General features: G+C 33.7%; 1 protein-coding gene across 1 annotated transcript in view; it reads left to right on the top strand.

Moving 5' to 3' along the window:
• The first annotated feature begins 4,599 nt into the window (after nucleotides 1-4,599).
• LOC123313239 (laccase) overlaps nucleotides 4,600-23,985 on the top strand; it is a 43,156-nt gene continuing 23,770 nt past the window's right edge. The window contains exon 1 of the mRNA XM_044898015.1: nucleotides 4,600-4,873. Coding sequence (XP_044753950.1) covers nucleotides 4,768-4,873 — 106 coding nt within the window. The 5' untranslated portion in view covers nucleotides 4,600-4,767. The remainder of the gene's footprint in view (nucleotides 4,874-23,985) is intronic.

A 23,985-nucleotide genomic window follows, 5' to 3' on the forward strand; every position in this document is an offset into this window, starting at 1 on the left:
TCGAATAGACTAAACGGAGTGCGGGAGACTTGACCCATGCTATGGTCGGGAGACATAATCAGTGGTCAAAGTTTCCCGCACTGAGCTTAAATAATAGTTCGTTTCGAAAAAAGGTAATTGAATAATAAAAACGAATATAAAAAATACACAAAGGTTCAAAAAAGTAAAAAACATCTCGGAAATAATTGAGAGTAACTCTGAAATATAAAATACGTATTCCATATGCTGATACATCTCTTGATGAAAACCTTGACATAGACAATCGTTGGTCATTGGAAATTGTTTTCTTTCAATGTTTTTCCCTGATGAACAAACTTATGGTTGAGTCTCTCTCGCCCCCTGTTCAACTCTCCCATGGGTTAGGGAGACATAAGACAGTTTTCGTTTCCTAAAAAAAAAATTGCTGTCCTCAAAATGTTCATCTCATCATCACTGTACCATAATCATCGTTACATATTTGGGCATGATATTTTCACACACAAAATGAGTTGCTAAAATTTAAAGTTACAACTTGAGTGGCATCAAAGTGAAAAGGGTTTCAACTCTCCCGGACTCCTCATATTGAAGAGGTAGGAGGTAGCAATTGATTCATTGATTAAATGGAAATAATCACAATTCAATCCAAAAATGATATTTTGAATGCCCATGACTGCTTTATCGATTGAAAACAAATTGATGTTGATCCGTCAATCAAGTTTGATTTCCCGATCAAGCTTTATGATACTACATAAAGTACTTATTTGGTCAACTAATATACACCCATATGAATCCCCAAATGAAGCCTGTTAATAATAAGATGATCACGAAGGACCAACTCCTAGATCTCAGTAAATGTTATTTCTCCATTTTGTTCAATGACCATTACCACTTAAATATAATATATGAAAAATGAGTTTGATTGTTACGAAAACACCATAATTTTTATGAACCCTGCCTGATCCATGAATTTGATCTAGAGGTTTCAATGCATTGAGAAGATCTAATAAAATATCGTTGTTACGCGACAAAAAATTTTTTTCTTGCTTATGTATGTAAACGACCCGTTTGAATCTCCGTGACGAATATCGGAATTCAAATAGTCTGCGAATACTGCTGCAACACACATCAAGAATTTATGACGATGAATTGATATTCCATTCACATCATTGTTTTACACCATACGTGCACTTTCAAAAAGCGCATTTTTCCAACAATATCCCATGTTTTCACTGCGTTCTAAATTTTAAGTAGAACCGTTGATTTCTTCGCATTTGAATGTTAGGCGTCGATTGTTTTTCACTATCAACGACAACTGTGGTACGTTTTACGATCATGTTGACATCATGCGATATTCTGGACTACTAATAGATTAGAAGGATTTTCCTTCTCGTGTTGAATTTCCAATAGGTGAAAGTTTTCTTCATATGCATCACAGCCTGGAAATATCAAGATGGTCTGTTTTTTCGGAAACCAGAAAACTTGTGGTGGTAAAATCATACGGACAAAGATCAATTGTAAGCCTCTTCGAAAATTTAACCATAGCATCATTATAATAATGAGGTGAGAATAATTTATCGAAACTTTGATGACATGATTGTCATTTGAATTTCCAAGAATGAGAATGTACGGGATTTTCGATGACTCCTAATATTTCTGCTGAGCAGTCCCCGTATTCATAAATTTTTTATGAATTATATGTTTTACAGTTGACAAGATGCGATATTGTATATGATAAAAACAAGGAAAAGCTCAAGGCTTGAAATTGTGGAAGACATGAAGAAATTGGAGATTTCATAAAATCTTCAATCTTGAATGAAAAGGTATTATGTTTTCCTAAGTCTCAATTATAATCAAAGATGTTGTACTTCAAGCAAGTTAGAGGAATAAATCGCCGTGAGAATCTCAATATTTTTAATTCTCTGTAATTATTAAATTAATGTGGACACTACTTGATGGAAATGCATAACTAGACTGAAATTACATTTCATTAGAGTGAGTTTCGAGTTTCAGAGTTCTCCCTAATAAATTAAAATAGCTACTCTAAATGTTTTACTCTTTGATGAAGCATTTCTCATATAATTTTTATATGAAGGTGTCACAATATGAAGAATGTTTCTGGTTTTTGGCTGCTTCACATAATGTGAGAGTTGAGATATCAAGGAAAGTAAACCTATCAGAAAAACACTTGGTTCAGGTCGTCAACGAAATGGTTAAGAAACCACTGGTAGAAGCCTACGGGAATAATCAACATTTCGAAGTTTCGGATACCAAGTCAATGTATATGGAAACAAATTGATGTCTCCCTTCAAAATCGTTCGGCATGTGCCAACAGAGACATCAGTCATTCGAGATAAAAACTGATCAGAGGTTTTTGAAGCTTCTGTCATTACGTTTTCAATATTGTTGATTATTTCTGAGGTTCTCTTCTTTGGTCGACCACTTTCTTTATACTTAACAATACCTGTTTCACTAAAAACGTCGATAAACAGTACTAAGAAAAAATTCATAAACTGCAGCAACATTGGGATCCTGAAGTAAATAAAACATTTATAAATACAAGTATAGGGTTCAATAATACATATTTCTTGTCTGAAAATGTTACTACAACAACCATCTAGAAGTTCAAGAACTCTTACTTGACGTGTTACCAGGAAAAGAGAGAGAAAGAGATTTTTGTCTCTGGAATTTGCATTTATAGGACCCAGGCATTGAAACTATTAGGTGTGCCTACTATTTTCTACTATAGGAATATCCTAGAAGTAAAATAATTTAATGCTACACATTTGATACCAACGCATTGTTTTCAACTTCATTAACTACTCGTATGATATGTCCATCTCTCATCGAAAAAAAAACAATTTCACAATATCAAAATGCTGAGATTTCGGACAGAAACGGCTCCTTCGCCATTTTGTTATCACAATTATAAAGCTATAGTTTAGAATTTCCTGAGATTGTGATGACTGATGGTTGAAGGAAAAACTCAGGAAGTATGTTGATGGATCCGATGATTCAACCGAAAATAACATATTCCGCTAATAATTGCCATCCACTTGGGTAATTACTTACAAAAGTGGAAGTATACTGAATCTTTAAAAACTGTTAGAATCGACAAAAGGACCATTTATTCTACGAGTACTAAACTTCAAATATCGTACTGTGTTTATGATGCTTTAGCTAGAACAAAGAAAAATCCATTACGGTTGATTTTACAACAAGCTTTGTTAGTTTCCTGATGAGAATTGAAGATTTAATTTTCACTGAATAGAACTCCTCAATCTCGATTGAAGAACAATTGACTTTATTTTACTATACAGGAAAATTAGAAAATAGGGCTACTTCAACCCTAAGTTGCGAATTAGAAGAAATATATCGTTATCTATTTATGTCAAACATTCTTCGATGTTGAAAAAATCTCATATTAATTTCATATAGGAGACATGGTGAAATATTGTCACCAATAATAGCATAGGTGTTGGGACTCTTACAACACCTACAAAATTTTTATTTTTCTTTTCTTATTACTTCTGCACTTCGAGTCAGTATATTCAAAAAATTGCATAAGATTGATTGGTTTGGGATACCTATTTTCAATTGTCCTTGTCTGAGTGTTGTAACAACCTCAGTAAATGATTCCGACCATAATCTATTTGACAAACACTACATATTTGGGGGTTTTCTATCCTTCCGAGTAGATTTCAGAAGCACTAATAGAAAATATTGGTTTATTTTGCTACGTTTATTATACTCTTCAAAGACAAACACATATAATTATGTTTAAAAGCAAGTTACTCGGTAACACTCGATTTTAAGATGATACATCAGAGAATATTTTTTCGAGGGAAAGCAGTAAAAACATTTTGATACGAATCACCTAAAAACACTTCAACAAATATGTCAAAAGAGACATTTTAATTCAAAGAAGTATGAGAAAATAATGGTTCTTGGTATCTTCAATTAATAACCATCATTTGAATATATTCTGGTATATATTTCAGAAGTTATGTAAGAAAAACCTATTACTGTTTTGGGGGTAAGTTCATTAGACAAGAAGCACTTATTCTTTTGGTGTTCCATCATCCCCATAAATATTGCAGGACATTTCCGATTCACCTTCTATTTTGAGCAGAAGACTCCAATTGTTTCGTATTCTTGGACACTTTAGCCAAAAAGCCCTAATTATGCAACATACCAAAAATTCAAGACATTCAACTGAAAGTCACTCCCATTATGATGGTGCTTTAATGAGCCAATAACTGAGAGTAATGATACACTAAATTCGATGATGTCCAAAAACATATAAACGTCTAAAGGACCATTTGCTTTAGCCCAATTCGAGGATCATCTAGAATTGATTGGCGCGAACCAAATCGAAAAGCGATTTTTAGCCAGGATGGTGATACATAACTCAACCTTGCGATAATAAACTAACGAATGCGCCTCGTAATAACCACGTTCATTTTTACGTCGGTATAGGCCGAATTCTTACGTTTTTCCTTGACCATCGTCGTCGACGCGAACGCTCCAATTGCCCACGACCTTGATGTCGTCTAGTACAGTCTAAACAAGGTAGCCCCAACTCCCCCCATCAGGGGCGGTCAATCTCGGTAGTGGAGAAGCCAGAGGTTTTATAAAGTCTGGTGAACGGAGCCTATTGTGGTAAGCGCGATAAAAATAGGGCAGCGCGAAAGATCGTGGCTGAATGAGAAGAGCTAGTAGTAGTAGGCAACATAAGCAACGGTGAAGAACTGTCAGTGTCTTGAGTTTTAGTCGTTGCAAGGAAGCACCATGAAGGAGGCAGTGTTACGGTACTGCCTATACGCGTTTGCCGCACTGTTCGTCATCCCAGAAGGCCTAGCTGTGAGAGTGGGCCAGCCAGGAGCACAGAGAAAAGGTGAGTCGAAGTGCGGTCAATGTGTTTTATGACCGGATTAAATCAATTCCTCGTGCGCATCTAACAGGATTTGTAGTACATTAGTGTGCCAATTGTGTTTATGTGCATCCGCGATAAATGCAGTGTGCGACAGTGGATGGATCTTGACCATTTAAAATACTATGACAACACAGAAATAAACGTACCCTTCGTCAATTAAACAGTAGCTTTTCCTGTATCTACGAGCAGCATAAAATATTGTTTCCCTGATAAAAAGTGAAAAATTAAGGAATCCCCCCATAATAACACAAAGGATAATCGCCAATCACCAAAAACTTATTGAAAGTCATGTGGAAAATAATGAGCATTTTTCTAAAAATACTAAAAATGACAATTTCAAGTGGAGAAATACTAAATAATATACCAATTGTCACTTGAGAATTCAACGAATCCTAAATTCCGTCAACAATTATTCCAGAAAAAAGCAATAAAAAATATAAATTAATCCATATTTTATCATAACCTCATACACTTACACTGATATTGATGCAAATTCTCTGAGTTGTCCTGGTAAGTGTATGCAACTAAAAATTCAGTTCATTCCAATACATTTCAATTCAATTGATTAAGAAAAAATGGTGCTCAATATTCGAAAATATGAATTCTCAGTAGATAACATAAATATTATTTCAAGATAAAGTAAAAATAAAAAAGTAAAATAAAAGAACTGATTTATTATTTGAATCGAGAGTTCAATAGGTTGTTTTTAATTCAACTATTACGTTAACCAAAATATCTCGAACAGATGATCATTTCTAAAAAATTAAAATCAGTCCTTTCAAAGCACCAAAAATAAAATTATAAATTAATATCTAAATCAGTATGTTGGTTAAGAAGAAGGACTCTTTGTTATTATCAGTTTAAGTTTGGCAAATGTATTTCCCATGAAATCGACAAAGATGCAGGTAATAAACAATGATTGAGAATTGTTACCGTCCGCTGCATTAATATGATGGACTTTTTTTTCATTATCAGTTATTTTTTGACAAATATGTGTCGTCCGAAGGGTGAAACATATTTAAATACCGATGAATTAATTGTTATTTTTTGGTTACTAAATGGTCTGGATTCATCCTCCTCTGAAATTAAATTGTCAACTCATATAAAAGATTACTTAATTGTTTTCCTGGAGAAGTATCAATTACTAGATAAATACCACAGACTTAACATTGACAATAGCTTAAACTCCTATTGGTTTATTGGAGGGAGAGTATTTCGTATTTCGTTTAATACCGAATGAGCAATATTATTATGAATAATATTTTATGGCTTCAAAAAAAAAATTAACAGTTCCCAAACATTAATTTCAAAATTCGTAAATCGTTTTTTTTTCATATTTATTGTTAAAAACAGACATGGGAAATAATTCAACCGATTGATTTCACTCAAGGGAATAAAAAGTAAAAAACTAATAAGAGTTCTACAGATGTAGATTATCAAAGCATAATTTTCAATCGAACTCCCATAATAAATTAATTTTCGACTACAGGCAAGATCTGTTTAATCAGTACAGAGGAAAAATTTTTTATGACAAGAAACACTATTCTAAAATGAATGTTGTAAATTATCTATCAAAATTATCGAAATATAATTTTTTTATGTTACTACGAACTGTCATTTGGACACCGAATTTACAGTTTTATAGTTGGAAATGATCCATATTCAAGGGCATCACTTGATTACAAATGGTTGTCGCAATGTTATCCATTGGTTGAAAAGTGAAAAATAATTATTTCCAATTGTGGAAAAATTTGTTAATTCAGCTGAAAGTTGTGCATTTTTCCCAGAATTACTTGAAGTGGAGTGCGCATTCGAATTGATAAAGACAATAATTGCGCAGTTGCATTTAGCGGCACAATTAAAATTTACACATTTTTGAAAAATTATCAGAGATAGGTAAAACATAATTACTCAGCACTAATGAGAACGAAAATTGTCTTTGACTGAATGTATGTATTTAGTTTCACAAGAAATTTTTTGTCAAAAAAATGTTTCGCTTTGATTAGTTCACAAATGGAGATATACAGGGAGTCTGGAAACAAGTGCGAAGGACTTAGGAAGATGATTCCTGGATGAAATATTTGTTTTTCGATATCAACCTCCCTTCCAAGATATTTCGCCATTGGAAGGCGATGACGAGTTGACAGTTTTTATTTTTTTTTACGGATTCTTAAAAACACGAAGTCATAAAACTATATATAATATGAACCATTAAGTACTAATTTTATTTTTCGAAAATCTATGCCACGAAAACAATTTTGAAGGAAAATCATAGGTACGTTGTTATTTTCAATCTCTAGTATGTATAGTTTTATGACTCGGTTTCATTTAGAACCCGTAAAAAAAAATTAAAAACTGTCAACTCCTCATAGCTTTCCAAAGACTCTATCTTGGAAGGGAGGTCGATTTCGAAAGAAATTTATAGGAACTACACCTGCTTATTTTCATCGAGGAATCATCTCCCTAAGTACTTCGCATTTTTTTACAGATACCCTGTATTTTCAGATATTTAAGGGGTAATTATCTTGTCGAAAAATAGTGTGCGCAAATGCAGCTTTCTATAAGAATGCCACCTGAAAAGCAATTTTTATTTTTGTTACTGACCAGAGAACTGACAAAAATGAAATGAGAGCAAGTAGGCAACAAATTTGGTGGTTTTCCTCTATAATATTAGCATGATATCTCTCTACTAGGTAACTTTGTTCGAAGATATTTCCAGTCGATACGACTCACGCTACGTATCTGTTGATAAATCCTTTTTTTTCAGAACTGTTGCTTTTAGAGATTAATTACAAGAGACTTTATTTGTTCTGAATGAAACAAGCTCTCCAATGGTATAATAGAATTAGGAAAAGAGTTTCTTGTGAAACAAATATTAGGGGTGGCTTCTTCAGCCTTTTGCCATTAAAGAAGAAAATCATGAAAAAAAAAATTTATTGGCTTCCCGCTCTCATGGAATATCTACTTAGTTCCATTTGTGTTCAGTTTCCGAGAAATCAGTAATGCCGACAGTTCAAATAATCCACCACTATCTATTTTATTGAGATGTGATTTTATCTACCTAGTTTACAATAGTTCACTACCTAGTTCTTTGCAACTAACAGTTACGGTAAAAAGTAATCTGAATTAAAATTCTGTAGTTTTCTTTTAGTCAAATTATAGCTTTTTGGAAACTTTTCAGTTTTTCTGAGAGATACCATTGATAATTATTTTTAACATTGCAGCAGATCACTGCTTTACAGTTTCCTCATTGTATAGCATTTTTCTGGTAGTACAACGATAAATTTCAATTAGTAATAGATTTGGCAACGAAAATTACACCTGTACGACATGCAAATTCTCGCAATCCTCTGAGACACCGTTCCAGATCGATAAATCGATAGACCTCATTTACAGAGCTAACAATCAGTTAAGCCGGTCAGATAGGAAGACATTACTCCGCGTACCTCAAAGCCACTGATAGATCTTATCTACGGCCTCGTCTACACAAATTCACTTTCAATACGACATAATACGGTTATGGTTCACAGTGAACCAGTACATGCGAAGTACGAACGAAGGATAAGCTGTTGGTGAGAGATCTGAATCGACTCCGTGTATAAGCTAGACGAGATTTATTAAACGGGGTTAGCTCTTATACAATCCTAACGGTCCACAAACTCGCCTCTTCTATTAGCCTGTTTCACCTCGTTTTCAGGACTAGGTAATTTGCATAGGAATCACAACGAGCGTATTGGATACGTCCGAAAATATTGACCAAAAAAGTCGGTGTCTTCCTCTCCAACCGGAATTCTGCTTCCGCTGTTGATTTCGATTTATTCATGAGTTTTATTGTTGGTGGATTTTTACGTTTATACCAAATGGGATGGCTAACTGTTTTTATGCGTCATGGGCATTTTGAGATCGGAATCATGGGACTTGTTCTCATTTCAATACGGTTTTATGAGATCCATCGAGATGTTTCGCGAAAGCATATATATTGGAAAGCTTATAAGTTATAAGTCACGAAAATTTTTCTGTTTTGCGAATATAACCATTTTATCAACTCTTTTTTCATATATAAAGTGTGAGATATGAGTAGCCATTGGCAGTTTCAGGAGTGATTTTGGGGGATGGCCATAAATAAAATAGGTACCTATACCTACTACATACTTATGTGTAGGGGGAAATATTATCATTTTTCGATATTCGAAAAATCTTTCTCTCAAGATATCATAGAGCAAATCTTTTAGTAGGTAATAGATCTCGAAATTTCATCGAACTCGATGTAACCGCTCGGTCGAATTTCTAACTGAACCCATCTTTTTGGGAATTTCTCCAAAATCAACTTTCGATAGTGTATCTCCCAGAAAAATCATCTTAGATCATAATGTGATAAATATTTCGAAAGAGCAATTCTTCTAGTAATAAACATCGAAAATTCATCGACCTGGGTGAAACCCTTCGGATTTGACGAATTTTTAACTGACCCCATCTTTTTGGAATTTTTTCTAAAATCAACTTTAGACACGCGTATCTGCCAGAAAAATTATCGTAGATCTGAATGTGATACATATGCTGAAACAGTATCTCTTTTAATAGTACATCTTGAAATTTTATAGAACGCAGTGCAACTCTTAGGTCTTTTTGTGAATTTGTGGAAGGTCAACTTTCGTTTATCTCCCAGAAAAATTATCGTAGATCTAAATTTTGTACTCATTCTGAAAGAGTAACTCTTCTAGTGATGAATCCCGAAATTTCATCGGGCTTGATGTAACCGTTCAGTCTAGGCCTTGACGGATGCTAAATTACCCCATCTTTTTGGAAATTTTTCGTCAAGAGTATCTCCCGAAAAAATCATCATTGATCTGAATGTGATAGATATTCTGGAAGAGCAACTTTTCTAGTTGTATCCATATATATCGAAATTTCATAGACCCTGGTGCAGCCATTCGATCTTGACAAATTTTCAACTGATCCTATCTTTTTGGGAATTTTCCCGAAAATCAACTTTAGACACGTGTACCAGAAAAATCATCGTAGATCTAATTGTGATACCTATTCTGAAAGACTCTTCTAGTAATAAATCTAGATCGTTCATCCAGTGGGTTATTTCTACATTTCTAGGGGTGAGGCGGTGGGTGTTAGTATAGCCACCTATTTCTTCTTGCAAAAACTTGGTGTGCAAATGATTGAAAATAAATGTGAGCGATAGGTACTGATAAATGAGGCATATAAATACAATATAAACTAACATAATATGTGCTACAAATTCTGCTTCGGTTACATCTCTATACGACATACCTGAATAAAAGACAGTTTGGCCACAACGAAAAAATAGCACACTATGCAAGTTTTTCGTCATTCTAATTTTCCTGTATTTAACAACATATTTGAACTCAGCAATGAGAAACATTGGCAAACAAACCCATTTTAAAGCTCATACACAACTCATCATACTGAACAAAATTTTGCTGAGAGACCCCAAACACTCTGTATCACGTAAATGCGAATATTTTTGCAGAATCTTGCTCTACCGCATCCTCGTTGAGTCGTTGTATGAACTTATTCCTGAAAATATACCCTGTATAACCTTAGATTAGTACGAGATAACGTCAAGGAATTGATAATGTGGAAAGTACTATCACACCCACATTTCTATTGATTATGAAACCGTCGATTGCTCCACTTATTATGAAAGTAATACGTTAGCTGTTATATCCAATATTTCAGGCACAGTAACAAGGGTTTGACAACCTTCTCAACTTCGAAAGATCCTTAAACTGAAGTATTTTGAATCACGGATGTAACAAAATCATTTATAACCTCCACATATACATTGGTTTTCATTTTGAACAATAATAAGCACCTTTGCATATTCTGAACAGTTACGAGCAATAGCAATTATGCATGTATCTACCCAAACAAATGAGCATAAATCAAACCCCGCTATAAAAGCGATAAAAATATGAGTTAGTTTCAATTCATAGTAAATACAACAATTTATGAGCAATAAACCAACTTTTATGTTCAAATACTTTTCTCTGCTTCCTGCTGAAACTTTTACACAGTGAGTAAGGGATAGAAACAGGTATTGAGAAATGCACAAGCATTGCAAGTCATTGTGATATTAGTTACAAAAAAACTGGGTCGATTTTGAACGTTGTCGAAGCGAAAAACTAAGCGGTGAATATTTATAATTAATATCCAGTAAGCAAATAAGGAAATTGTTGCATTAATAGCTTGCGGTGTGTGCAGTTGATTGGACTGGAAGTATTCAATTCGAATTCCTCGGACTTTTTCATGCTTGATTATGGGAAGTTTCAAAATTACTCGTTTCAGACTGCAGTTTATATCCGGTGACTTTTTATACGAGAATTAATAGCCTTCACAAGCTTCTTTCGTTCTTTCACATCTATAAATGATATCACGTTCTCTTCAAATATAGCATGGGGTGTCCCGAAAGTAATGCAACAAAACTTGGTCACAGATTTTCGGGACAGTATAAGGAGGCCCCTATTTTTGATTTGTGCCATGCCCCCTCTTTCGGAGTCACAGCCCCCTAAGGTTTTCCTATTAAAAATAGTCTTTTATTTTTATTTCAGAATCCGGTGATGGGAAAATTACAGAATTTGGATCAGAAGCGTTGTATGATATGCGAAATCTCATAGTGCTATCTATTTTGATGTTGGATTCAGTTAAGAAAATTTTTACTGGGCCACAATTTCTTTGAAACCACTAAATATTAACCGCGTAGTTGAGTTCCTTGAAAATTGTTAAACCGTGAGAAACCCAGTTCAGTTGAAAAACTTCCTTATCTCTTGAAATGTTCACGTGTATTACAGATTTTTAAAAAGAATCCAAAAATTTTGAGATTCGTATGGAATTATATTTGTTAATCGTAGGTGGCTGACATTGTGGTCCAGTAAAAAGTATCTCAAAAGGATCCATCGCCAAGAAATAAAGCACTGTCAGAATTCACTTACCATTGAACTTCCATTTCACTCATCATCATGTAATTATGAAAGAGGGTGTCTCTTGGCTAGCTTACTAATTTTGTCTCGAGAATCTTTGACCACATTTCTTTGCATTGATTTGGTTACAGCCTGTAGATTAGAAAATAAATACATTTCTTTCCCATATTCTTTTGGCATGCTGAAGGAATAATTTCCTCAGCATGCCATGATAAATTTAATTCTCTTTCGTTTAATTCTAAAAACGTTTGTAATGAAGCAAAACAAATTACAATCACTGAAAATAGGCTGATAGCAATCTGGCAATCAAAATACATTCGATTTTGAAATTGTAGATATACGGCGCAACATTCAAAGATTGGAATTTAGAATGTGAGCAAGATATAAGAGTACCAACCTGAAGGGGCAAATTATAACAGATCCTACAATAATCGTCCAGTTGATTTTCACCAATGAACATCTGAACCGGATGTTTCCAATGGTTGGTAGCAAAATATTCCATTCAATTCCCTCTCTACGCTGCGTATCTCAATAAAACAAATCACCAGTGTCAAAAGGATCAAGGAAAAAGTGTAGAACAGTGAACCAAATACACCTTCATGCTAATTATTCCGAGATTGGTATTCTGTCCTAAGATTTGAATGAATGGGCAAGGATTAAGCAATTGCTATTGAATTATAACTTCCTCCAAACCACAAAGCATTGAAGTGTTCACCTTCATCCTTATGAATAACCAACTCCATCGAGCATTAATAAACAGGGACGATTTTTATCAACAAAAGCGTAAAAACTGAGGTGAAAGTGCGGTCATTCGAAGATATGTCCGAGGCATCGCAGATGCTTCAAAATGGCAACATAAACCGGAGAAAGTTGAATAATCTACGAAATAAAGATGATGCTATATTTCTATGCAAACAGGTTCTTTTCGAAAGGTATGTGGCAGTTAATTCAAGTAGTCCAAAAGTGTGTAGAAATCCCCTGGAATCCATACGAGAAGACATCCTGAAATGCGGTATCAATCGTTAGCACGTTCTTGAGAATACTTGCAGGTCTACCAGTAATGGAGTGGGTAATCGTACGGAAGAGTAATGTACCTAATTGAATGAAGTTCTTTTACATCATCAACATAGTTCTTAGAACGATGTCAACTAGATCAGGTGGCTCTCTGGGGTATTCATGGGAGCTAATTGACTGATGATCTAATTTCTCTGAAATTATGCACTTCCAATTTCGATCAATTTGTTCCCAATAGCTGGACACATCAGAGCCACAGTATAAGCCCAATAAATCATCCTTGTTGCTTTCGAAATACTTGTGCCATTGCTTGATATAATAATCAGAATTTTCATTCGAAAAGATGCTTAAAACTGTATGAAACAAACAAGTTCTTTGAGTCTTTTTCTATTGAGGTGGCAGGTTTAAGTGAACAAATCAAGTCTAACCCTGTCTGCCCTGAAGCAGTGGAAGAGGTGTTGCTGATGGTGGTGCTCAATATAGAGAATATTCTCACCTTCTTCTTGGCGAATTCTGCATAGGGATTCATGAAGTTTGTGAAGGTGTGCTTCTAGCTTACTTTGTCTAGTGATTACAGTTAGTCCTAGAAAATTCCAACCCTAATTATGAACCTACATTTGGTGGACGGTCTAGGAATGGTACTTCAAATGTGATGTAGCCCTGGATGGTTACTTCCTTACTAAAGAATCTTTTTCATTTGCTGTTACAGTTTCTCCACCGGTAACAGGTTCAGAGTCAAGCTGCACTTTGCTCATATATTCGTGGGACACAACATACGATGGCTTTTTGCCCTTGAAGCCCAAATAAGGTGCAATTTGTTGCCCTTTCCTAATTGAAAAGGAGCAAATCAGCAAAACAGATTCTGGGCTTCGTCCCAAGTGGAAAAATATCGCAACAAAGAATTAGGGAGGTTAGAGGCAGCTTCCTCCTCGTTGTTAATATATTTCAAGTCTTGTACTCCATGATTGAGCATCTTAGATGGTAGCATCATCACTACTACTTTTCATAATCACTTTATCATCATCTTAACCTGAATGTGAACTTCAAATGAGTTAAATATTGCTATTGGATCTTATAACAGATGTACGATCATAGTGGTCCATTGGTTCTATACAGAAAAATAGACCTTATCGATATATTTAAAAATTGGAACCGTTATCATGAACTCAGTACGATGGAGAAGTTTTGTTCCACAAAGATAAATCCAGGGAATGAATGCTGATCATTTCACTCACATAGATGAAAAAAGTCGCAAAGAAAGAGAAAACTTTTCAATGAGGTATACTTATAATATAATCACTGGAACTTCTTCGCAACCAAAGCCCTTGAAATTGGAATTGGATCGTGCGATATATCATTAAAATACATTTTTGGTACCAAGTTCAAAATGATACCTCAATCTGTTCATTCGAGAATGATATTGCGGTACAAAGCTTTGCGTTTTTTATGCTGAAGCATTACCACACACTAACATTAACTGCTACATGTTTCCAACCACCTCATTGTTTGCTATTCCATAACGTCACCACTCGAAAATAACACACATTTAAAGTGTAACCCTGCACGAAATGGATGAAAATGAGACATTCAACTTTCAAGTTCTTACAAAACAGCACAAGTGGACAGAAAGACCACAAGATAAATTTTCTTTACAGTCGCTAGGTTCTTACTCTGAAACAATTCACTCGCAGGTCGGGTTACATAATGGTAATTGAGATATGATTCACTTGATTTGAGTTGTATGAAACGGTGAGATAGAATTTCTCGCTCGTATGGGTTCAGCGAATGTGAGAATTTCAACCTCGCCTATCGAAGGTTGAATGGAATGGTTATTACACAGGGACAGTTCACATTTGCCTGATTTCAAAGGCAGGGAACAAGAGAAATTGATTAAATATTGTACAAAGGAAACAACCAAATTATTATCGGTTCATAATTTTGTATTTTGTTTGATCTCCAAGTCGTTTTTCGAATAACAAAACTTTCAAGTTAACTTTGTGCCAGGATTCCGAAAAACGTATTCATTGAAGATGCAGCAGAAATGCAGGAGACTATTTCTAGTCGGAAAACCTCAAAATGTCAATTGTATTCACGAAAACGGGGAAAAGTTTCCATTTTTGATATTGAATGGGGATTTGACCCCATGTTTCTTCACGAAATATGTGTTGTAATCTCTTCTGTATTGATATTTTCGGACAAGGAATCAGCTCCTACATTTTTGAGACATCTTCATTGAACACGATATAGTTACATCGTGTATAAATCTATACGCCACTGTAGGCTAGGGTGTTTCTTCGTTATTGTTGCAGATAGATTAATGCTCAATTTTCAACCCTCAAAATCATACGAAAGCCTATATTATATTAGGATTGGGAATCATGAAGATTTCAGAAGTTATTTCCATTTTATTTTGGTGTTCTTCGGTTTTTCAAAAATTAACACCAAGGACATAAATTTCTATGCTATTTCTTGAGCATTTTCATCACAAAACCAATTCAGGATATACCTTCGATATTTAAAAATAAAAATACATTTTTCATATTGTTGACATGAAAGGAATAAGTAAGCGAAGAGTATTCTAACAAAACGGAAATTAACCAGAAAATAATTTAACAAATATTGAATTGATGTGACCGATACTTGATGAAAATCCTCAAATACTTGAAAAAACTATTTATTTGATTTTTTTTACTTTTCCACAGATTGAACTGATAATCGACTTTGTTAATTTTCAGCGATCATTATTGAGTAATTGATTCATGAGTCATTAGAATTTCACAAATTAAGCTGACAAAATTATCAATTTTTACGAAGGTTTAAAAAAAACCGCAATGTGTCTGAGGAAAAAACCGAATTTATATGCACCGAATGCAAAACGTTGTAATGATACATTCACATTTAAAAAATTTACAGAGCATCCAATCAGAATGCGACGAAAGTAGCCCATTATGGACTACAACCATAAAGCGGCTGACATTGTGATATTGAATGTAGTTTTGAAATGTGGACATATTTTTATATAGACCAACATATCGTAATTAATTCTCAACTATATCTGAATTGATTAGTATAAAATCAAGTCTAATTAATGCCCATAGTGTTTCTATAAGAATTATTTAAATGTCCAATTTTTCTGTTTGTTCAACGACTAATTGATATTTTTTTCAGGTAAATGGTAGCAGTCTTCCTAGAATATTCAAATTCGCATTATATAAAGGTCAGAGTAAGTAGATAAAATTGTAAGCTCATAAAATTTATACAGTATATGGAAACTATGAATACATTACTAGAACTCAATTTACAGAATCTGTCAACATCCAGTTCCAGACAGTTTTTCCGTATTGTATTATATATTATTCCGTATATAATTTTATACCCACTTATCACCTTCACTCGACCTCCCAAGAAGTTGATTTTCATTTCAATTTCTCATGCGCCAAAAGATTTTTCACCCTGATTTTATAAAAATCATTTCTATCCAAAAGACCTATGTGCAACTTTTACAGGATGGGAACCAATCCCTGATTCTAGAATTTTTTCAAAATCAATCACATTGTCGTTGATATAGACAATGAGTCATACAGCTTACTTCGAAATGTTACATTTCAGGGTGTTCCCTCTACAACAAATCGTTCGACATATTCAAAAACATTCAATGTTCACTTTCAATCTCGTCTACCCATTCATATTGCGAGACCCTATTATTCTATCGTTGCATGAAGGATAAGAGCGAAACCATAAAGTCCCGCGAATTGTTCGGTTATGTACACGGTTAATTTATTATTATAATATGCAAATGCGGACATTACATCGCCCGCGATTTCATTTTCTTTGAGGTAATAATTATTTATTGAAAGATTTATGATTGCATTGTTGCGGACAGAAAAAATCGACAGTCATATATCCTAGTAGGTCTGATCCTTCTCTTGAAACAAGGTTCCATTCATTTCCTGTTTATACCCTGAAGTTTTCGGGAAACATTCAGAATTTACGAACCAAATATCTCCAAAACATAGGAATATTATTCAACTATGATAGATCACGTTTTTCAAACGGATGGAAGTCGAGTTTGGTAACATTCAAGTGAATAAAAGCCATAATATGCGTGTAGAATACTGTACTTTATTCACCATTGTTAAAAGATTATTTTTGAAATATATCAAAACATTCCTAGTTTCAAATCATTTACTGATATAATGAATGCATGTTATTTGAAATAACACTTTTAAAATCGGAAATCATCAGCATTGACTGCCTTCATGCCATTACTTCATTATTATACAGGGTGTTTCTGAATTGATGCCAAAGATTTCAATGTTTGATTCTTTAGCAACAATTAAGGAATCTTTCTTATAACTTTTTGTTCAATACTCTTTTTCCTCCAAGTTACAGCCCCTCAAAATAAGGCAAATTATATTCAATATATCCACTTTTGAATTTTGAAGAATGAAATTTAGAAAATAACTGTACTACTAAAATTGAAGTTTTGAAGTGTTTTTGTTATACTAAAATGTAATCCCAAGGGCTGGAAAAAACAACCCCTATACTATGTTACATCAGAACTTTTTAATGCGCCTATATTTTCCTATTTAAAAAATTGATTCAAAAAAGACTCAATGTGCTACTCGTTTATGTCTTGAATTTTCATCATAAAGTTGGTAGTTTAAAAAAAATCATGTAAACTGCTTTCAAATGAAATCATATGACAAATAGTTTTATTGTCCTGCTTTCTTTCTGATTTCCAAAGAGGATGTAAAATAAAAACATTTTTTTTTACCTAATTAAAGGGCTGGAACTTGGAGGGAAAAAGGTGTTGAATAAAAAGTTTCATGAAAGACCATTCTTAATTTTTGCTAAAGAATCGTTCTTTGAAATCTTTCGCATCAATTGAGAAACACCCTGTATAGGTACTTCTAATCAAATAGGTTGAAAACTGGTTAATCTTACCTAACCTTCAGCATTTCCTTCAACATGGTGTTGACCATTGTACTAGCTGTAAGCTCATAAATGAGTCGTTAAAGAATAAAAATCAAATCTAACTGTAGAAGAAAATTCTTAAATGGTGTCACCTCGGTTTGTCTTTGACTTGTACATATATTTTAACAGTAGATCAAAAGCCGAATTGAAGAAAAATGGTAATAACATAAAGAAAAAAAAAGATTTCGTTTGACCTCAGGAATCTTCTGTTAAAATATGTATACAAGTATCACCCTGTGCATCATCCCTATAGGCATAATAAATACTAATTATTCCCTTTTAAATTCCCATCTATAACCCATATCGGATTAGATCTTGGCCTCAGATAAATTAACACATAAATCTTCATGAAATATTGAAAATATTCAGTGATTCCAAACCGGAATGAAATTCCGTAAATAACTACAATCGACGTAAAAAAGAGTGAGTTCATGCCAGATTATGTATTACGTAACACAAACATTTCACTCCAATTTGTATGCTTTGAATAGATTTTATAGCATTGCTAATACCATTCGAGATGAAATTGGTGTAACAATGGTGATAACATTCTATAGTTATGCCTATGCTCACGGACTTATTAATATAATTTTTCCATAATGTTTTCAAACAAGTCACACTTTACGTTGTCGATTTGAGGAAGCAATAAAATAGCTTTTACTTGAAACATCATTTCATCTCAGTTAATGTTGGAAATCACTCCATTTGCGGAGCAGTGTTTTATGATTTATTCAAGTTTCTGAAACCATAAAAAGCAATTATGATTATGAAAGCTCAGCGAAAACGTACTCAAATTCCAATATGCCCCCGCGTAAACTGAGACAGGTGTTGTAATTACATCCGTTCAATTGAAAGAAAGAGACTTATGGACTGCAGGATAAATGAGAATTTACATTCACAATTTGCGAGTCCTTGACTCAATAAAACCGCCGATCTTAATCATTATTATCATTAGTATGACGGTAACATAATCAAAGTATGGATAGGAAGCCTGGGGCTTAATTTCGTTATGATAAATCATCGATGCCGACAATGTTAATGCGTCAAATTATATTGTGTGCGAGTCATAATTATTTTTTTTATAATGTTTCAATCGTGAGTTTGTTTTAAGAGCTTATGCATTAATTTCCAAATTTTTCTATGAATTTATGGTCCGAAGAAAAACTTTTCCCTAGTGTGGATCTAGGTGAACAATATTTGTTTTTCCTATAGAAGAAAAATAAAACATTTTCATCTCATATATCGATTGAAATTCATTCTGGAAGGATTCTGCATTTCCTGAATCTTTTTAGGGTTTTCACTACCAATCTCTGGAACAAAATCAATTAAAAAATTGAAATAAACGATTTGCTCCTGCGTAAATTCTTGCACTAATTTGTCAGGAACAAATCAAGTAGAAAAAACAGTTGCCTGACAATGAACTGAAAAAAATAAATTAATTATAATTATATATTGTAACGTTTCGGAGTCTATATTGATTTTGTTCTAGAGATTGGGAGTAAAAACCCTAAAAAATTTCAGGAAATTTTCATCTCAGATTGACCTTTTGACTATATTTAATGCCATCAGGCTAAAATAAACAAAGAATGTGTAAAATATATTATTCAAAAGCACTGGAACTACTACAATGGTACAGGGAAACAAGAGTGCAGCATTGAGAAAGCTACTGCATCTATAAGTGCATTCACTCTAAATTCAATCACATTTTTATGAACGTCTATTTCACTTCTTCGAAAATTCTTTCTTGTTTTCACTCCCAGTCTCTGAAACAACATACAAATAATCGATTTGCTCCTGCGTAGATTCTTGATTTTGTTTCAGAGACTGGAGTGAAAACTCTAAAGAATTTCGGAAGATTCAGACTCCTTCCAGATGAAATTTCAATCGATATACAGGGTGAGTCTTTGATTCGTACAAATATTTCAACAGTAGAGTCTTGAGCTCAAATGGAAAATTTTTTTCATTTACAGGCTGTTGAAAAACCATAAAGAAATTTTTACTTCTATCTCACAAATGGTTTAATCTAATAAAATGAATTTCGGAATATAGTTTTTCGTTTATTTGATTTATCTTTTTCGAACACAAGATATCATCCACGTCTTCCAGTTTCCTCATTACCTCATTACCTCAAATACCAAAAATTCAAAGAACCCAACTCTTGAAACAAAGTTGGACGCTAACTAATGAATAATTGAACTTGTAAAATAAAAGTATTCTTCATATTTCCTCGTATAATGCGCCGTTTTCGAGTAATTTGATCTTCAAAAATTGAAAAGTATCTGTGAAATTTGAAACAATGGGTACTTTGACTGAATACAACTCTGTTTAAAAGATCCACAGATGTGTATTGTCACAGATTTAGCTAGTTATTCTGAAGATAATTTTGTTGTTTTTGTTGCTCATTATAAAAATTTAAAAGGGCTATATCTTTTTATCCGGACCGAATCCGAAAAAATGGTATAGGAAAAAAGTGTCTCCTTCGACCTCAAGAATCCACTGTTGAAATTTTTGTACGAGTCAAGAACTCACCCTGCATATTCTACTACAACACAACGTATTTTTGTGTGGACTATCACTTAAAGTGAGCAATGACCATTGTTTATACTGATATAAATGCGATGTGATAATTATTCAACAGTTTGTTGTGCCGTTGAGGATGCATTCTTCATAAAAAAGTTTCTATTATCCAGTCATAAAATAGCGAATGGTTCTGAACAGCTCGATAAAATATTTCAAACGAAAACATTTGTGATTTCCTTTAGTCAGCAATATTTCATCGAGGAAGTAGCAATGCAATTTTTTCCGTATTCCAATAAGTTTTCTCTCGTCTTGCTCGATGAGCGTAACACATAATTGCATGTAAACACGGTAAATACTGCCGACAAGTCTCGTCGTCATTTATCCCAACCTATTATCCATATTTAAATGAATTATTATCTTTATCTTAATACTCATCTGTTACTGTAACTCTCACATTAATTATTCATTTTATATCGACTGCATTGTTCCTTCGTACCTTAAATGGCTCGAACTGAGGCGATAAATATCAAATTAACGAAGAATACAAGTCGAACTCCTTCATCAAAGGAAATTTCGCTAAGGCAAAGAGATACGAGAGGTGAGATGTCAACTTGAAGGGGCTTTCGAAGAAAGGTGTGTTGGTCAGTCTGACGGCATGATGAATGATGGTTCTCTTGATTAACCTTAGACGAAGTGATTGGAAATCTTAGTGCCACTCGGAGAGAGGAATATATTTTTTTGCTCAATTATGTTGGTTGATATTCATGATGACTCGAATGTGGCAAACCCAGACACTTCAAAGAATTTATTCTTATACAACAATTATCTCTTCGTATGGCTTCTTCAAGTGAAATTCCATACAGAGCTCTTCCGAGGATTCTACCCAAAATTGAAAAGTTTTCAGACCAATAGAAGTATTTGATAATGATGTTTGGGTTATTCCTAATACGTTCCCTGAAAGATCAAACTGTTTACTATGTCGCCTGTAGGGCGTCCAGCTTTCACTTCCGTAAAGATGCAACAATATCATCTAAGACAAATGATACACATCAGATGGTTCCACAAAGTTTCAAATGCAGAAGTCTTGCAGCGCACGAGTTGTATAACAATTGAGACTCAAGTAACGCGGGCCCGACTCAGATGGAGCGGCCACATTCTGAGGATGCAAGACACAAGACTCCCCAAAATAGTTCTGTACGGCGAATTCACAGAGGGAGCTCGGAAACCAGGAAGACAGTATAAGAGGTTTAAGGATATACTGCATCAATCCCTAAAATCAGTCAATGCCAATCATGACTGGGAACAACTAGCGTTAGACAGATCACAGTGGAGGTATTTGGTCCACGATTATAAGCAGAAGGGCACACATCACACAGTCGCAATTAGCCCTTCGAAATTATAAGTGTGATGGCACTGATAGTTTTTGAGTCTTTTTGTAGATTTGTTCTCGGTAACGGGAAACAGCAAAGATGATGAATGAATGAATGAAAGATCCAATTAAAAAAGATGAAAGTGAGACCCAGGAACTTATTTCTTCTCAGTATACTCAAATTCGACAGGATTATCCTTAAAAAAAGGAATATTTCCATCCGCATGGATTTTTTATTGGGCTTTTGCGTAAATCTGTTGCAAATGGATCAATCTGTAATCCAAAGATACTTCCTCAATCATGAAATCTAAATATTCATTCATATTCTTTAGAAAGAGAGTAATACAAGCTTTTACAATCTAAAATATCATTATAAAACGACAATATCAAAGAAGAAGCAGCTTTTCCTCCAAAGTGTTTCGTGAATTCAGGATAAATACCATCGAACTCAGCAGCTTCTCGAGATTTTGTGCATCTAATTGCAGAAAAATCTAAATAGAACATAATTTCTCATGAGCTATCATAAATTCTACACATTATTAGAACCTAATGAAAAAACTATTATGTTCGAAACATTCAACGAATTCTAATGAATGTGCCTTCACAATACCTCAGTATATTCTTGTGATTAATAATAATTTTCTTGCTAAAGACAGAAAAAAACGATGTGAGAACATCATAAAGATATCATTGAGGCTTGAGGATTTTGGTGTGAAAAATTGCAAAATTTAAGGAAGTTATTCTTATCATCCTATTCATATTCCGTTTTATACCTTATGCACCTACGATTTCAGACAGTTTTTTTTTTCACAATTAACGAAATAGAATGAAAGAAAAACATTATCTCCACGTTGTTCGAGCATAACCTCATTCTCAGAGCGATAAGTTTGCTCATTACATATTTACATACCGATGCAATTCTAAGAGTGACAAAATTTGGTTTTGCATAACATTATCGTGCGAAAATGTTCATTGTACTCTCAGTTTCCAGTAATTTTTGCTGGACAATAGAAAACTCAAATAATCGTGCTCGGAAAATGGATTCGAAGTAAGTTGATCATAATTTCAGTTTCCCACCATTTCTGAACCGTAATAAACAACTTGTTAGTCAATAGAACGATTTCTGTGACAGTCTGATAATGATAATTCAGAACAGTATTCTGTTAATTTCGTAACTGGTTGAATATTCATGATGCTACAAAGTTGGGAGTGCTGGTCCAGCGGAGACTCCAACGTGCAGTTAGAAGCGAAACTCGTAACTATACGAATCTGTTCATTACGGATTTCTTGTTTGATACTTCCTAATTATTGCCCGATACATATTAACGGTAGCTGAACCGGTTGATTTTTGAGTTGAATTATACCTGGGTCCATCATGATTTCATATGACCCAAATTTGTAACTTCGAATGTATAAAATGTAATTTCGGAAAACGGTGAATCTCTGTATAGATATGGGATAATCAAATTCTTTCCTGTTTTGCTCCTTCCTATCTTGACAAATGTTGAAGATTACACAACTCGTATACTGGTATACTGAGCAAGAAATTTAAATCACTTCAATTCTCCATTGAAATATTGAATGGTATCTGTGCTTAATTAAAAGTTCGGTATTTTGTATTTAGACGTAGTTTTTGGTATAATACTTGGTGGTATAATTCTTTATTTATAAGCTCAAATGAACTAAGAACCATACTAGGAAAGATGAGTAAGGAAAATGTTTTGTTATAATATTTTCCATCTTTTCCAGCAAGAATTTACAATTGAAATTCCATGTAAATATGTGATATTTTTTATCAAAAACACACATGTAGGTGCCTACCCAATTCCCAAAATCATTTGAAATCGAAGTACCTGTACTAGAATTGTTCGTATTTTTCGAGATAATGACAATGAACAAAAATAATAGAGACCAGTGTACACTAAAACAGAATATGCTGAACTGAGTATTCTACGTTATTCACCTCCATACTTAATACATTTCGATATATAATTCATGCCTGTATAAAAAAACATTATTGTGAATCAGATTTATTTAGCATTCTTTGCTTTTGGAATAATTGATTTACCTACCTAGTTTTTTATAGTATTAATAGCAGTAATAGCACTTTATTTCTTTCATAATTTTGATTTTACAAAACGTTGCCTTCAATTCATTGTTGTTAGTGTTATTTGATTATTATTAGGAATCAAATAAGGTGGTCGAGAATGCATGGATAATCCAGAAGAAAAAAATCTGTC

This window comes from Coccinella septempunctata, chromosome 5 (assembly GCF_907165205.1).
Source record: "Coccinella septempunctata chromosome 5, icCocSept1.1, whole genome shotgun sequence".
NCBI classification, from domain to species: domain Eukaryota; kingdom Metazoa; phylum Arthropoda; class Insecta; order Coleoptera; family Coccinellidae; genus Coccinella; species Coccinella septempunctata.